The sequence below is a fragment of the Ascaphus truei genome, chromosome 2 (genome assembly GCF_040206685.1).
Source record: "Ascaphus truei isolate aAscTru1 chromosome 2, aAscTru1.hap1, whole genome shotgun sequence".
Classification (NCBI taxonomy): Eukaryota; Metazoa; Chordata; class Amphibia; order Anura; family Ascaphidae; genus Ascaphus; species Ascaphus truei.
This window is the reverse complement of record NC_134484.1, coordinates 417,270,639-417,287,797: the sequence shown is the minus strand read 5'-3', so window position 1 is coordinate 417,287,797 and position 17,159 is coordinate 417,270,639. Positions and strand designations below refer to the sequence as shown.

Sequence of the window (17,159 nt, the reverse complement as noted above, 5' to 3'; positions counted from 1 at the left end):
GCTAAAATATTAACTTAAGAAAAAAATACAAGAAAGTGCACAACTCACGGTGCAATAAATTCTTTTTACTAAACACAAAGAATAATAGAAATGCACTCACAAACATCCAAGTTTAGAAAGCAGTGGCTTTAGAGATTGTGTGGATTTGTAGATCGTTCTTCCTCTGCAGGGATACTTCGCCCATTTAGTCAGTGATCTTCCGATGGTGCATCCCAGCGTCACTACGTCCTCATGTCGCTTCTAGGGGGCGGATCAGGGATGATGGCAGCACAGCACGGCTCTAGAGACAGCACGCTCCCTTCCTTCTCCTGCACAGTGGTGCACGATCCACTCCTCCAACTTCCAGCCTCTCTCCGCTACCAATGGGAACCACCCTACGCATTTTGAGCCGTGGCTGTTAGGGACCGGGAATATTGAAAAGCGGGACTGCTGTGATCTATGCTGGTGTAGCAGTCCGGATTGCACCGATCAACAGCTGATCTTCTGTCCGCTTCAGCTCCTCGGCGATCTGGCACCAGCCAATGGGTGGGCGCGCTGAACAGCCTCATGTGACCTCTATGCGTTTCGCAACAGCGTGCTTCATCAGGGGGACCCCTGGGGGGAGGGGAGGTTCTACCATAGGGTTATGTAATAGGATTTCTTAGAAAAACCCTATGGCAGAAAATTATTTAACCTTTTTCATGCCCGAGGCAATCAATGTATTGCAAAGGAACATCTTCAGACACCAAAGGGGTTAACAGACATCATAAATACCCTACTGATAAAATACAAAAAGCATAACATCCATATGTGCAAATATTGACCTCTTCGTAACTTTAGCGGCCAAGTAGTCATTGGGTGAGCATGACTAGCTGGCTACTTGGGCTGCTAATTAGTTAATCTATTATTAAGTTCTATATGATAAATAATGTGTATTTTTATCATGTGTTCTAGATTGGCTAGTCTTATCTTGCATGTGTATAGTGGCCGTTACATTATATACATACTATAGGCATGATTGGCCTAACACAAGCACAGGTTAGGTGCTTAAAAAATCAGTGAGATTTTTGTGTGCTATGCCCCATATTTCCAAGTATCGGAGTATGGTGACTAGCTTGTGAATAAGTAATCTGGAGTTAGCTACTCGTGCATAAACCGCGTTAAAAAAAACTATGACATACTGCATCAATGTGGTAAAATGCCCCTCATTATCCCTTTACCGCTGATAATATGGCTCCAGTGATTAGATTGATACATAAAATTGGCGTTAAAAGCCCATAACGGCCATTTTGTCTGTTATCAGCCTTTAGTGAATCCCAAATATACCTAGTGGGAAAGCAAGGGGGGGGAGGGGAGATAGTTCCCCATCTCAGCTGGTTCCATGTGGGAATTACTAATGAGGCTGGTAAGGTGCTGTGGCTGGGATATGTAACTAACAATATACCAAAGAAAGCTGGATTTTAGTGAATCCCACTCAGAGACCCCATGAACTGAATATGTAGATTGAGCATTCAAATTGGTGTAGTAAATAAAAAGCTACAAAGTGAAATATGTAGTTAGACACTGTGCTCGGGGAATCTGCGTGGAAGTGTTCGGGTAAACAGCAAGATGAGTTTATTTCCTTTCATCCTTTGGTAACTAAAGGATGGCAGATCTGCCTTCCAAGACCTTGAACTAATCTGACCAGCTCTGAGTGATCTTGAATAACAACTGTCTCACAGATGAATTGAAAACACAGGAGCCAAAATAGAGAAGATAAGCAGAGGTATTTACATTGGCTTTCTCATTGCAGCATTTTAGATCATTAAAAAAAAATGAACATGATGCATTTTTGTAGAGGGCTGAACGAGTGGCTCAGTGAGTAAAAGCACTGAAAATAACGGCACTGAGTTTGAAGCACGGCAGTCCGGTTCAATTCCCTGTGTCTACACCTTGTAACCTTGGGCGAATCACTTTATCTCCTTGTGCCTCAGGCACCCAAAAATCGATTGTAAGCTCTACGAAGTAGGTTCTCATGACTGCAAAAATGTTATGTACAGCGCTGCATAAGCTGTCAGTGCTATACAAGAAAAAAAACATTATTATAATTAAAGCAATATGGAAAGTAGGCTAAAGCACTCAAATGCAGGTGCAATGAATAAAATAAGCCAAACCACTAAACCAGGGTACTAATAAGAATAATATAGTACTTAATGTGCAATAGTACGGGTACTATCCTCCTGAAGACAGGTGGTAGATGGTACAAGCCCACTCACCCTCAGTCTCATCGGCAGGTTCCCCTGAAAATAAGCAATACTCACATCCTGGTAGTAGGTAGGCAAGCTGTGCAGCTACAATTATGCAATAACAGGAAAAGGGAGACCAAAAAGCGCACCAGCAAAAACGGAGCAGGAAGGACCCAAAACGAAAAAATGATTAAAAGGGCACTTTAATGTGACAAGAAACCCATCCAACGCGTTTCGAACGTCACAGCGTGAAAAAGAACACGTATTCAAGTCTTCTGCTGCAAAACTGCAGCAGATCCAGTGCAAGCAAACAGTGACAAAAATCCTATTTAAAAGCAATGGAGTTAGATTTGATCTGGTGCAGCTTTCTTACACCAAGTTTAATTCATTTTAGCAGCCTGGAGATTTGGATGTTTAACACCCTTTCCATCTGATCTTAATTTATTATTATTTCTAATTACAACATCAAACAAAGTAGGCGTCAGTAATATACCCAACCACAAATTTATGCTGTAATGTCTGCAGAATACAACTATTGTGTTAGCCTGGTTATTGACACTCCTACCTTTTTGATGTTGCCCTCCTTGTAATGCGCTGTGAGAGGACGTATACATGGAGTGGTAACAATGTTTCAGATTTAGCAGTAAATTCTATATACACGGATGCAGCCATTCTGGGTTGAAGTCAATGGGGATTTTTTTTTGCTGAAATCAACCTGAATGGCTGCTTCAGTGAATGCAGAATTTACCTGTTATGTTTATAAAAAAAAAAAAATATATATATATTTATATATTTTTTATAAAGTCCCTTTAAGAATGTTTTGTCCATGGAATACAAGTCTCTGTGCACATTTCTTCTATTATTAAATATAATAACATCATGTATTTCTTTTGTATGTATTTTTGCATTTTTATTGAAAATTAAATATGTACAATTAATGATATATAATATTGCTACATTATTAATAATTGCAACTGGTGAACTCTAATACGTTGTCTAATCTCTTGGAAGTCTAATGCAGGGGTGTGCAAACTGGGGGGGGGGGCACGAGATTTTTCAGGGGTGGCCCGGCGGTTACAGAGGTCTTGCGCTCTCCCCAAAGGCATTTAAATGAAATGCCGGGGGACTGCTCGAGGCCTCTGTAACTTCTCCTACCTGGTCTAAGGCGACGTGTCGCCATGGAAACCCGCGGGGTCACCTGACGTCGCGTTGCCATGGCAACGTGACATCACATGACCCCACAATGTCATTTGACGCCGGAGCCGAGCGGGGGATGGCGGGACGCGAACAGGGGAGCAGAGCAGGCAGGGGGCGCAGGGAGAAAACTTTATGCACCCCTGGTCTAATGCACTCTCCTCTCGGTTATTACTGTAGGTTAGAGATCAGCAGGGACATTCACAGGACATGATCAACATTTAAGGGGCCTCTGTTTTAGTGACAGTGTGCAGGTGCACATGATTTATTACAGTACACATTTCCTTACTTTTTACTTGATTACATTTTCCAGTAGCTTTTTTTTTAAATTTTGCAGAAATATCAAATGTAAAATAATGGGGTTTATGCATCGAGGGAAAAATGCCAATTTTCCCCCATCAATTGAACCCGAGTGTCATTGTATCAAGTGTGTGACTGCATTCTGGGGGAAGGACTTACGTGACCCATATTAAAAGCAGATGTATCCATTTTTGCACCTAGGTCCATCACATTAAAAATGCCCATGTATAAATTCATTTAAACTCCTCTAACAAATAAGAGCAGCACTCCAAGCTGCTGTTTTACAAAATGTTTTTATCCCCCCCCCCTTTAATATGTGCATCAATACAATCCACAAAATTATAAGGAATTAGCTAAATTGCCAATCGATCCATTCTCCTCTGATCGATCAGCGAAGATTCGGTTTGGGGGTTCACTAAATTGCCGAAGAGGACCAAAGATGCAAAGTTCTGTGGGGAAGATCGCATGACCAGGCAGTCACTAGATACAATTGGTGCACTGCTAGAGAGATGGCAGGGCTCAAAAAGGGGTGTGCCAGAGCCTGTTTCAGAAGAGGAAGGGGATGTGACTTTGTAAATGGTTGCTATAGAAAAAAAAATGCTTGTTACACTATAATACATAAAATATGTAATTCGGGTTGTTTTTTTTTTTTTTTAAATGCTACAAATATTTTCTCCAATACAGAACTGAAAACACACATGTAGGATATTGCTTGGTCTGCTTCTTTAAACTAGACACTTGCGCAAAACATTTTTTCCCTGCTCTTCTCGAACTTTATTTAACCTCCTCGACGTCATCTCACCAACGAGGGTTTTGTCATTTATGCTTTACTTCTGTCAAGACATATTCTATCAGCTCCTCTTTTGTCGTCACATTTTATGTCTCACTGTCTTCCCCCAAGCCTCCTGTCCCCTATTTTATCATCTGTAACCCATTCACCCTGGATTATTAAAAAAAAAAAAAAAAAGTTGAATAAATACAAAGTTAAACAGGCAAAAAAAAGTTTTTAAACTTGTGTCTAAACGCACATCTCAGGGGGTTAACACACCGTCGCTAATGTTTTCAGAGCCTCTTAAAAACAGACAATAACTTGGTAAAGAATTGCTGTGCATTATAAGGCAGACATGATGGCTGCAGGTTTGTGAGCAGCAGTCTTTCCCAGAAGTCGTTGTAACTTTGCGCCTCCATCTACAAACACAAACACTGCCTGTTGCTTGCGATGTGATATTTGTTCATGTGATGTTTGAAGTGACTCTCTCGGGCTTCATTTCAAAACAGATTAAATATACCTTCATATATGACCCGGAAGTTACGCGTGGACGAGCTGTTGCGTAGCCAAGTGCTTTCTATTTTCCTCCACTCGAACGCAGCTTTTTTTTTTTGAGGTTATGTTTTGTGTTACGATATGTTCTTTGTGGGCCCATTATTGTATAGTCCTACTCATTACCCGGGCCCAACAAGAAACTCCATATAGTGATCATGAAATGATTAGAAGTGAGGCCTGGATACTATTTGAGAGACAGATATTTATTTCTCCCACATTTTGTCATTTAAACATGGATTATTGTCGTTTGCAGAGAAAATAATGTTTCTTTGCTAAGGGATCCGCCACATTTTTCCCCACAGAAACACCTTCGGTCATTATCATTTTAAAGTGCTGTGTGTTCGTTTTTGGGAGCAGAGGACGGATTTTCCACTCCATGCACAAAATGCTGCTTTGAGAAAGGGCCAAGGATCACACCGGGAGACTTTCTTCTCCTATTGGACTGATCACAAAGCAAATATGTATAAAAGCACAGCACATTCTTCACTAACTTATTACAGGCTAGCAGCACATTACTGCCGAATGTTATAGGTGCCTTCTCCAAAATGTCCACTTCTTGTCCAAAATATCATGCAAATCCAGGCTGCAGCTGCAGAAATAAGGTCGGGGGGGGGGGGGGGAACGTGTATGTGGCTTTGTAAATAGTCATCTCCAAATGTTGCCCAATAAAAAGAATATTTCTGGAGCTGAAACAATTCCTCTGGTGTGTTAAAAAGGTCAGACGTAAACCCATTCAAGATCCAGAGAGGCCAGCAACACTACCCATACAGGGCCTCCAGCACGGAAGAGGTTGAGGATATATTTATCCTTGAATAAATATATAAAATCATATATATATATATATATATATATATATAATATATGAGATTTCTAAATTCAGCCCCGCCCCCTACAATCTGATTCGGAGATGAAGAGCTAAGCGTTCAGCCACAGTTCACTGTCAGAGTTCTCGGAACCATGACTGAGAAAGTTTCCACTTACTTAGGTTTATTTGCTGAAGCTGGCGAGCGTCCAGAAGCTCTGCAACGGAGAGACAGATTAAATGTGTTTGTGCTACAGGACGCTGGGCAATTTATCATCCAGACCATTTTGAAAATGAACCCTGGAGGGGAGGGGGGGGGGGTGGGGGGGCCTGCAAAAGCCACTGCTAGTCTGCCTGACAGTGAACGGGTTAATACAACAGTCTATTGATGCAAAGTGTGCGTGGTGATAAATGTGTCTTTGCAAAAACATTTATCTTCTTGAGTGTCCGTTCATATTATAGCAGCAGTCCCATGCTGATCGCCATTTTTTCCCCCCATTTTATTTGAAATGGATTTGACCTATTTTATTAGATATATTCTTGCCCTTCCCAACGCGGTTTTTATGGTTTAAATCTGATCCTCAGCGCAGGATGTATACGCGTTTGAAATATGACGTGTCTGGAAGGTTAACGTAGACCCCTTCCCAGTGATCAGTGCAGAAGCTTGAGGTGAAGAAAAGCAAGTGTTTTGCTACGGAAAAACAGAAAAATAAAAACTAATTACAGGACATGCTTAGAGGCCAATATACTAACATTATGGGGGTCAAACTATAGGCTTCTGGGAGGGATTGCTGCTTTAACCCTTTGAGTGGCCCATGACCTATCATCAATATCATGAGCCGGCATTCAAAGAGACCTATGACTTACAGTAGGTCCTTAAGGGCCACCAACAGGTCAGGTTTTCAGGATATTCCTGCTTCAGCACAGGTGGCTCAATCAATGACTGATCCACCTGTGCTGAAACTTGACCTGTTGGTAGCCCATGAGGACTGGAGTTGGCCACCTCTGACTTACAGGGTACGTCGTGTTACAAATACTCGTTTTTTTAAGAGGAACATTACGTTTAACGCGATCGAGAGTAGAGTATCCTCCACTTCCAGTCCCATCCTGGGGGGCCTGCCCGCAAACATGTGATCGCTACATCCACGTGGTTCAAATAAGGTGTTAAATCTACCAAATGACCTGGATTACCCGGGTTTGTCCGTCCCAATTTGCAGAGGTCTATACAGAAGCATAATTGGGTCAGGAAAACCTGCATAAAAATCACAAAATTATGATTCTTTTTAATCCTTTGAATGCCAGGGCCTGTCTGGCACAGTACGGTCAAGTGGCCGCTCTCCCTAGCAATCCCGTGGCCGCTCTGCCTTGCAGTCTCGAGGCTGCTCTCCCTAGCAGTCCCGAACACACTCTCCCTAGCAGTCCCGCAGACACTCTCCCTAGCAGTCCCGCAGACACTCTCCCTAGCAGTCCCGCAGACACTCTCCCTAGCAGTCCCGCAGACACTCTCTCTAGCAGTCGCAAAGATGCTCTCCTCTAGCGGCCGCTCTCCCCTAGCAGTCGCGCGGCCGCTTTCCCCTAGCAGTCCCGCGGCCTCGCTCCCCTAGCAGTCCCGTGGCCGCGCTCCCCTAGCAGTTCCGCGGCCGCTCTCCCCTAGCAGTCCCGCGGCCGCTCTCCCCTAGCAGTCCCGCGGCCTCGCTCCCCTAGCAGTTCCGCGGCCGCTCTCCCCTAGCAGTCCCGCGGCCGCGCTCCCCTAGCAGTCCCGCGGCCGCTCTCCCCTAGCAGTCCCGCGGCCGCTCTCCCCTAGCAGTCCCGCGGCCGCTCTCCCCTTGCAGTCCCGCGGCCGCTCTCCCCTAGCAGTCCCGCGGCCGCTCTCCCCTAGCAGTCCCGCGGCCGCTCTCCCCTAGCAGTCCCGCGGCCGCTCTCCCCTAGCAGTTCCGCGGCCGCTCTCCCCTAGCAGTCCCGCGGCCGCTCTCCCCTAGCAGTCCCGCGGCCGCGCTCCCCTAGCAGTCCCGCGGCCGCTCTCCACTAGCAGTCCCGCGGCCTCGCTCCCCTAGCAGTCCCGCGGCCGCGCTCCCCTAGCAGTCCCGCGGCCGCGCTCCCCTAGCAGTCCCGCGGCCGCTCTCCCCTAGCAGTCCCGCGGCCGCTCTCCCCTAGCAGTCCCGCGGCCGCGCTCCCCTAGCAGTCCCGCGGCCTCGCTCCCCTAGCAGTCCCGCGGCCGCGCTCCCCTAGCAGTTCCGCGGCCGCTCTCCCCTAGCAGTCCCGCGGCCGCTCTCCCCTAGCAGTCCCGCGGCCTCGCTCCCCTAGCAGTCCCGCGGCCGCGCTCCCCTAGCAGTTCCGCGGCCGCTCTCCCCTAGCAGTCCCGCGGCCCGCTCTCCCCTAGCAGTCCCGCGGCCGCTCTCCCCTAGCAATCCCGCGGCCGCTCTCCCCTAGCAGTCCCGCGGCCGCTCTCCCCTAGCAGTCCCGCGGCCGCTCTCCCCTAGCAGTCCCGCGGCCGCGCTCCCCTAGCAGTCCCGCGGCCGCTCTCCCCTAGCAGTCCCGCGGCCGCTCTCCCCTAGCAGTCCCGCGGCCGCTCTCCCCTAGCAGTGCCGCGGCCGCTCTCCCCTAGCAGTCCCGCGGCCGCTCTCCCCTAGCAGTCCCGCGGCCGCGCTCCCCTAGCAGTCCCGCGGCCGCGCTCCCCTAGCAGTCCCGCGGCCGTTCTCCCCTAGCAGTCCCGCGGCCTCGCTCCCCTAGCAGTCCCGCGGCCGCTCTCCCCTAGCAGTTCCGCGGCCGCTCTCCCCTAGCAGTCCCGCGGCCGCTCTCCCCTAGCAGTCCCGCGGCCGCTCTCCCCTAGCAGTCCCGCGGCCGTTCTCCCCTAGCACTCCCGCGGCCGCTCTCCCCTAGCAGTCCCGCGGCCGCGCTCCCCTAGCAGTTCCGCGGCCGCTCTCCCCTAGCAGTCCCGCGGCCGCTCTCCCCTAGCAGTTCCGCGGCCGCTCTCCCCTAGCAGTCCCGCGGCCGCTCTCCCCTAGCAGTTCCGCGGCCGCTCTCCCCTAGCAGTCCCGCGGCCGCTCTCCCCTAGCAGTCCCGCGGCCGCTCTCCCCTAGCAGTCCCGCGGCCGCTCTCCCCTAGCACTCCCGCGGCCGCTCTCCCCTAGCAGTCCCGCGGCCGCGCTCCCCTAGCAGTTCCGCGGCCGCGCTCCCCTAGCACTCCCGCGGCCGCTCTCAGGTTCATATAAAATTATGAACATATAATGTGTGGTGTAATAAAATCCTCTTAGGAAGTGGGCGCCACCTATAAAGCAGTTGACATACGCATCATGTAACCAAATATGTAATCACCTATACGAAAGTCAATGGGGGAAAGGGTGGTCCATATGCCAGCTAAGACCAAAGGTATTATTTATTACACTACACATTATATGTTCATAATTTTATATGTTTATTAAAACTTTATTGTTTTTTCACTTTTAGTCCTATGTGGACATATATGTATTATATATGACAGCTGATGGTTAGCCTCTGGTCATATACCATTCTGTTAGGGATATTTATATCTCATGTAGTAATTACTCACCCACTTTTTGCCACAGCGAGTGCTAGATATAGGAACTTTTTGGGGTTCTCTTTGGACCCACCCTGTTAAAAAGAGTTTTAAGGTTAGTCTTAAAGGTGGGGAGAGAAGGTGCTTGGCGTATACTCAGTGTGAGGAAGTTCCACAGGTAAAGTGCATTGAGGGGAAAGGGTTTAAGGTAAGAGAGAGCTGTAGAGGTGAAAGGGGTGGAAAAGAGACCGTTATGGGTAGAGTGCATGAGACGACCAGGGGCATAACGAGAGACCAAAGCTGATAATGTACAGTAGGAAGGAGCAAATGAGTGGAGAGCCTTAAAGGTAAGGAGGAGAACTTGGTGGGTAATCCAAAACGTGATGTGAAGCCAGGAGAGGGATTTAAGGATGAGATGAGCAGAGACTGTTTTGGGAGAAAGTGAAATTATTCAAGCAGCAGAATTTTGTATAGATTGGGAGAAAGTTGGGAGGCAGAGAGGTCTGCTAGCAGTATATTATAATCCAAACGAGACACACACAAGCTCTCACGAGCAGGGACCTCATTACTTCTCTGTATCTGTGCATGTTTGTCCTTATTTGGCATGTTATTCTGTTTATGTAAATTTACATAACTACACTCCACTGTACCGTGCTGCGGAATATGTTGGCACTTTATAAATAAATATATATATACACAAAACCATATTACCATCCTTGCGTAAGGCAAAAAAGAGGCAGCACTCACTTCCAGGGAATAAAATGTGTATTCAGGCATATATATTCAGGTATATATATATATATAAGTTCTTCAGTATTAGGTGATACCTTTTTTATTTGGACTAACACAGTGATTTCCTTTTTATATATATATATATATATATTATAGGTACACATTCATCATTCATGTATATGCAAATAAAATATATATACAATAATATAGTAACATAGTATAAATATATCCCATGTATACTTTGCATAGTCAATTGTAATTGGTAGAAGCTTCCCTGAACAAAGTGAGCAGGAGACAATGGGAATAAAAAGATTGTTATACACGGAACACTTATCCCTGCTGACCCTGTGTGATCCGTTTGTGGGGATGGTGAAAAAGGCACTCTACCAAAACAGAGTACTTCAAGAAGCACTGAAACCATGCTGATCCAGGAACAGAAAAACATAGATTGGATAGGTATTCTTCAAAGAAATTGTGCTTATTTATTATATATTTTAGTTGAATTGTCACTTTTGTGTTTGTCAATTGTAGTTTTTTGGTAATTCATTTGTGGTTCAGCTGTGCTTCAGCACTTGCCAATTACCAAAGGTCATTGAAGACCCATGCAGATACAATATTCATTGGTCCACCACTGGCAGGCCATGCGTGTGTGTGTAACAACACATATACATAAATACAACAAGCATAAACAAAAATGCCCCAAATAGTGTCATCAAGTTTAATGAAAACACTAGTCTAAAAACAAATATGCACTTACATACGTGCTGATATACAAACGGATATCAGACTCTGAGATCAAGCAGTACTGTAGTATGCTTCTGCCAAAATGCCTCGGTCTATCCAAGCCTCAATGTCAATTGCTGTGATGACGTTATAAGGAGAGACGCTGCAACCTCCGGCAGAAACACTGAAGGGAGTTCTGATGGCATCGGCCACGGGACAGACGCGCACTACTGCTTGGACTCCGAGCCTGATATGCTTTTCTATGAGTGCATATTTGTTTTTATACTGGTGATGTAATTACACTACGTGGGGCATTTTTGAGTGTGCAGGTTTTCTATGGGATGTTAACACTATCTCATGTGGCAAAGAGGACCGCATACAAAAAGCTGCACCATTTCCCCCACAGTGTCAGGAATTGTGGCTGGACTAATACTGGGACAAATATGACGATTTATACCCAAACTTACAACTGGACCAAACCTGTCTTTAAGTATACGAATTTGTTATATACTCATTTGTTTTTCTAAGTTTTTTTTTTATTTTGAATTCACTCTATAACCCATCTGATCATATTTCTTACTACGCATCTGATCATTTTTTATTTATTAGATTTTTTTTTTCTAATTTATTATCCTCACATATTTAATGCTCAGAGAGGGGTATTAATATTAGATGGGCAAAACTGTTAAAAAATCCGATCCACAGATTATCTACACTGTTTTCACCAAGATCCGCATACAGAAATCCATAGGCGGACTGGGCACTAAAAAATCCAGACGGATACATCCTAATCCGCCATCGGATCCGATGAGATTTTGTGAAATCCGTGATTTCGGCTTTGTACAAATCCAAATCTGTTTGTGAATATGACAGATGTGGGGACGGGGGGTGGGGGTCTTATGGAAATCTGTTTAGGAAGCGTTGGATGTGTGTGATTTAAATATACTTTACATATCTCATTTGCATATTTCCCAGATATCCAACGGTGCTTCATTTTGAGCACAGGTGTCTCTCCATATGTTATTTGGAGGGAGGTTTGAGGGGATATATATATATATATATATATATTTTTATATATATATATTTTTATATATATATATTTTTATATATATATATTTTTATATATATATATTTTTATATATATATATTTTTATATATATATATTTTTATATATATATATATATTTATTGCTTCAGACTCTAGAAAAAAAAGAAAAAAAAAGTCTCTCCCAGGGATTCAGAATCCATAAACCGATTCATATTTGTAAAAATCTTAATGTACAGGGCAGATTTTCAGTGATAGGAAAAAAATATACAAACCTGCCTTATTGAGACTGATCTGCGAAAATCCACAGCTAAAATGATCTTGCAGATTCAAATTTCTGCGAACATTTTTCCTATTTCCAATTAATTTAACTAATATGCATGTAGGACGTGAGCGCGCTACTCTCTTACAGCAGGGTAGTCCGGGCACACACAGAACAATGGAACCCAGAGGTCTGGAAACGGTGGTACTGCTAAAGCACTTAAAGAAGAAGCACAATGTAGAAAAATCAAGGAAGCAGGCACACCAAAGTTGCAATAAGCGTGTTACTTTAATCCTCGAAGATTTTATATATATATATATATATATTTTTTTTTTCCCCAAGAAAAGTTTGAAAACTCGATTTAAGATATGGTGATATAAATTTCCCTTCAAATGTGATTGTGCTGGCTTTTCCTACCAGTTACATGACTTAGCTTGCCAAGCACCTCGGAGAGTTGAAATAGTTAGGAGTGCTGATCTCTATGAAATATATATATATATATACACATACTTATGTACTGTATGTATGTATGTATGTATGTATGTATGTATGTATGTATGTATATATACACACACAAGCACAGATCTATTTATATATAAATATCTCTCTCTCTCTCTCTCTCTCTCTCTCTCTCTCTCTCTATATATATATATATATATATATAGACACACACATATACATATATATACACACACACACACACACAAACACACACACACACACGCACATGCACGCATGCACTGAGCCATTGTGGGGACAAAAGAAAGATGCATCAATGTAAAAAAGTGCTAATAGAAGTTTGTTTTCATGCATTCTCCATTTACCTATTTGTGTCAAATGTAAGAAAGGGTTTCACGCATTTGATACATTGTTGGCCAGAAATATTTACGCCACTTCAGACATGGCAGATTTGTTTGATGCAAGTCGAGGACAATAAAAAAAATAGAGAGACTGACACAGAGTTTCATTTATCTCATTATAATCTGTGCATCATGTAAGCCCTCCACATCTCCTCCCGACACTCCCCACATCACAAGCTGATGTACAGGTCACAGAAGTTGGAACAAAGACCGTAATACATTGACGCAAAAAAACGCAAGATGAAAATAACGCAATTTTTTGCATCAATTTTTCTTAAATTTACCTTGATACATCACTCCATTATGTGTAACCAACAGTAAGTAGTTCAGTATAAGCTTTCATTTTAACTAAACGGCCTTGTCCTAAAGTAATGGTGAACGCACCTTCTAATTTAATGAATCAGTTCTCATGTATTTCATTCATTGTCCTTTCCGTTGCATTTTTAAATAACCTCTAGATTTCAAATGTTTAAGAAACAACATAGTTGCAAAACAACTGGATGTTGTTTCTATATGAGAAATGGCAAGTGCCTCAATTATCTAGCAATCTGTCATTCTGGTTCTATTCATTAACATCCCCATGTATTATTTATGCACACACAATTATTCAGTGTTGTGCTGTGCTAGAAGGTACTGGCATTAATTCCAAAACTGAGAAGCTAAAACAAGGAGAGCAAGGGTGCGGATTAGGAGAGGTTAGGTATGGCCCGATTTGTTCTGGCCCTCTTAACATCTCTAACGCTGAATTTTCATGTTTTACGTTCTGCATAGACGGAAGCTTTAAATAAAATGACACGCACAAACTTAAATACATAGTGCTTACGTTCTGTTCGGCCAGAGAATACACAAGCTGTGGAAGAATGTCTCCTTTAACAACGGCTTCTGCCAGATCATCGTTATAATTGGCTAGCCTCCCGAGAGCCAGAGCAGAGGTCTGTTGGATAGTTGGGACCACGTCCAAGAGAAGGGGCCGCAGCAGAGACATAACGCCTGAGTAACAGGAGAGAAAAAGACACAAGCTGTACCATAAGAAGAGTGCTAATACACTTGACTCATTCGTGGGGTTAGAAATGATCTAAAGCAATTACAAATATATATGCATTTTAACATCACGCTTTTTGTAGGAGCTGCTCCAGGACTAAAATATACAATGGTGTGTGTATCAACACAGTGAAACGGTTGCCTTGATACTCTGAACCACCGTATTCCGCCTGTGCTTGTGTGAAATAAAAGAAACTTTAATGCAGATTGCTAGCAATGGAGATTCACACCACCTAAAACCTGGGAGACTTTACCGCACGGATTAAATGGAGACAATATAAAGCACAAGACTTTATACATACATCCCATTATAATATTTATGTCATTATATCTCCATACCGCCTCCTGTTGACCCCCCCCCCCCCCAACTCCTAAGCAAATAGGGAAAAACTGGTGCAAAGTGCCCTAATAAATTGAAGCAAAGATACATTCCTCTTTAATGGCAATTTTCCTTCCACATTTTATTCATACACAGACTTGTCAATGTGCATTTCAAATAATGCACTGCATTAAATAACACAACAGTACAGTAAAAAAAAATACCATCTGTGGTTAGTTAGGGATAAATGTAACATTTACAGACTTGATCGAATGCAGTTAAACGTTAGTAGCATTATACCATTTACAAGCCTGGCTACCCAGCAGTGCCTGGGGAAGGACTACAAACGGTGCAGCAGGTGCAAGGCACTGGGCCCGGCAAACTTAAGGGGCCCACTAAGCGCTGCAGAGGATGAGGGAGCAGGATTTTTCAGGCTCAGCGCTGCCACCCAGGGAACCGAAAACTATTAGTGCACCAGGGTCCCCCTTTCACTAGTTTTGCGGCAGGGCCGGTTTTACACTTTTGCCACCCCTTTGAGCAGCATCTCCTCCTCAGCCGACTCAGTGTCATGACATTGCGGCGTCACGTTGTCTTGCCGATGCGACACCATGTGACGTGATGGCAACGTGAGGCCATTTGACGTTGCGGAACCTTGATAACAGGACGCTGTAGGAAGAGATACCGCCGGACAAGGTAATAAGGTAACATATATATTTGTAAATATTAAAAAGGTAAAAAATGGGGGGGAAATTGCCACTCCCAAATTTTGCCGCTCAAAGCTCGGGCCTATTGGGAAATCCGGCACTTCTTCCGCCTCTGAGCAGGGCTACCAAGTACATGCTACTTAATAACCGACGTCCATAACAAGGCTCTTCTGTTTGTTTTTTGAGTTACATATGGGGTGTCTGCAGTTGGCCCAGGGCTTATACTGGAGCCACCAAAGAAAGACCCCCATAAGGAATTAGGTGATGCACCACGCCAAGCTACATGAAAAGAAAGAAAGAGGGACTGGTAGTGCCGTGGAACTGTGGCTTGCATCGTGGGGTTATACCCCAGAGCCAGCAGTTTGGGGTTAGTTTGTTCCGTTGGTCCGCTGTGTATCCTGATATCCACACCTGTGACCCTATTTCGGTGTGGATGTGCGACAGGACGAGTGCCTGCATTGGAGCCCTGGACAGCCTGAAACAGGAATGTGCGCAGAGAAGTGGGGGCCCAGAAGGACAGCCGTTATACACGGAGTGGATCGTTTGGATATCTGAGCGGTAACATGGACCCAAAACATGCTCTTCCTAACTAATTGATTTTTTTCTGTACGTGCATATTATATCACAAATTATTGTTTCATTATAATGACACATTTATACACTATGAGAGGTCGTGCGCTGTCTCTTTTTTATTTTCATGTGATCAATAAGGTACTGAGCCATTAACTGTGGCGAGCAGCAGACTTTCTCAACACATCAGGTTTAAAAACTAAAGTTTTTTTGATATGTATCACAAATCTTTGGGTGCACTCTTTATGGACATTTTTATGGTTATCAACAAGACTATTTAATATCCCAATATTGTATATACCAGGGGCGCGCCAACATTTTTGCGGCGCCCCCCCTCCTTACCTCACCGCCTCCCAAGTGCGCCCCCCCTCCTTACCTCACGGGGTCGTGTGACATCACGTGACCCGTGGCGTCATTTGATGTCACGTTACCGTGGTGTCACATGACCCTGCGGCATCATTTGACGCCGCGTTGCCATGGTAATGCATGCTGAAGCCGGCAAAATCCCGGTAAGTAGAAGTTGCAAAGGTCTCGCGCGGTCCCCCGGCATTTCATTTAAATGTCTGGTGAGAGCGCGCGGGACCTCTGCAACCGCCCGCGCCCTCCCAAAAAAAAATCTCGCACCCCCCAGTTTGTGCACCGCTGGTATACACTATAAGTCACTTATATTACACAGTTGGTGCGCAGTTATATTTTTTCTTTAAACTACACCAAGCCAGTAAAATGGCTGTCTTTGGTGAGCATGCAAAGTCAACTTTGACCACATCCCAAATGAAGCTTTGAAAGCAGCTTTCTCCTTTTCTCATCTCTGCTCCATGGTTCAGTTTTGCTGGGGAGGGGACTAGCCACATCCACGATAGGCTGCACCCCCTAGATTTACTTGACTGGAAGTGGCCCTCTGTGAAAATTCATTGAGTATCCCCGAAATGATCTTACATTTGCTAGAACAAATTATTGTTCAACTTTGGACTGGACCTAGGAAATAAGGATCCCAACTTGCCAAAAGCCTGTTAGCAATCCCATATGTGTCAATTATCCACTCTTATGCTGGGACTTAACCACATAAATGAAATCACGCCTCATTTTGGACTGTAACGTCAAGAGTCTCGCTGGACACCAACATCGCAAACAAAAATGGTTTCCTTCAGGGCCCTAAATAGAATTGGATTTATTGTACTGTATGTAATGAAAGTTCGCGAAATCTCCTGTGCCTGACTTTGTAAAGCAGTTTAAAATAAATGCTTCAATGCCACAAGTAAAGGAGATGCAGCAACTGCCACATATCTCAAAGGAACAGCTGCCTTTCTCAAACTGAGCAGCTTCTCTCCTCCATGCAGCTCAATAGATCAACTTCCCTTGTAAAGTGTTACAATGTGCACAGTCGACTGAAACAGCTTACAAGGAAAGCAAACCAATGTTTCAACCAACTGTTCCTATTGTAAGTCTTTGCTTCATGCAAGCTTCCCTCGCCGTCAATCACATTTTAACTCTTTACTTAGGAAGGCACTCTTCTGAGTCACAGAGACCGGGAAAAAAAATCTATTTTTAAAGGAGCTCTGATTTC

At 44.4% G+C, this 17,159-nt stretch overlaps 1 protein-coding gene across 2 annotated transcripts in view; it reads right to left on the bottom strand.

The window, feature by feature from the left end:
- Window positions 1-17,159, bottom strand: part of SPAG6 (sperm associated antigen 6) — a 108,345-nt gene that overhangs the window by 47,417 nt on the left and 43,769 nt on the right. For both annotated transcript variants that reach the window (XM_075587558.1, XM_075587557.1), the window contains exon 4: window positions 13,785-13,951. In XM_075587558.1, the coding sequence (XP_075443673.1) occupies window positions 13,785-13,951 (167 nt within the window). The remainder of the gene's footprint in view (window positions 1-13,784; window positions 13,952-17,159) is intronic.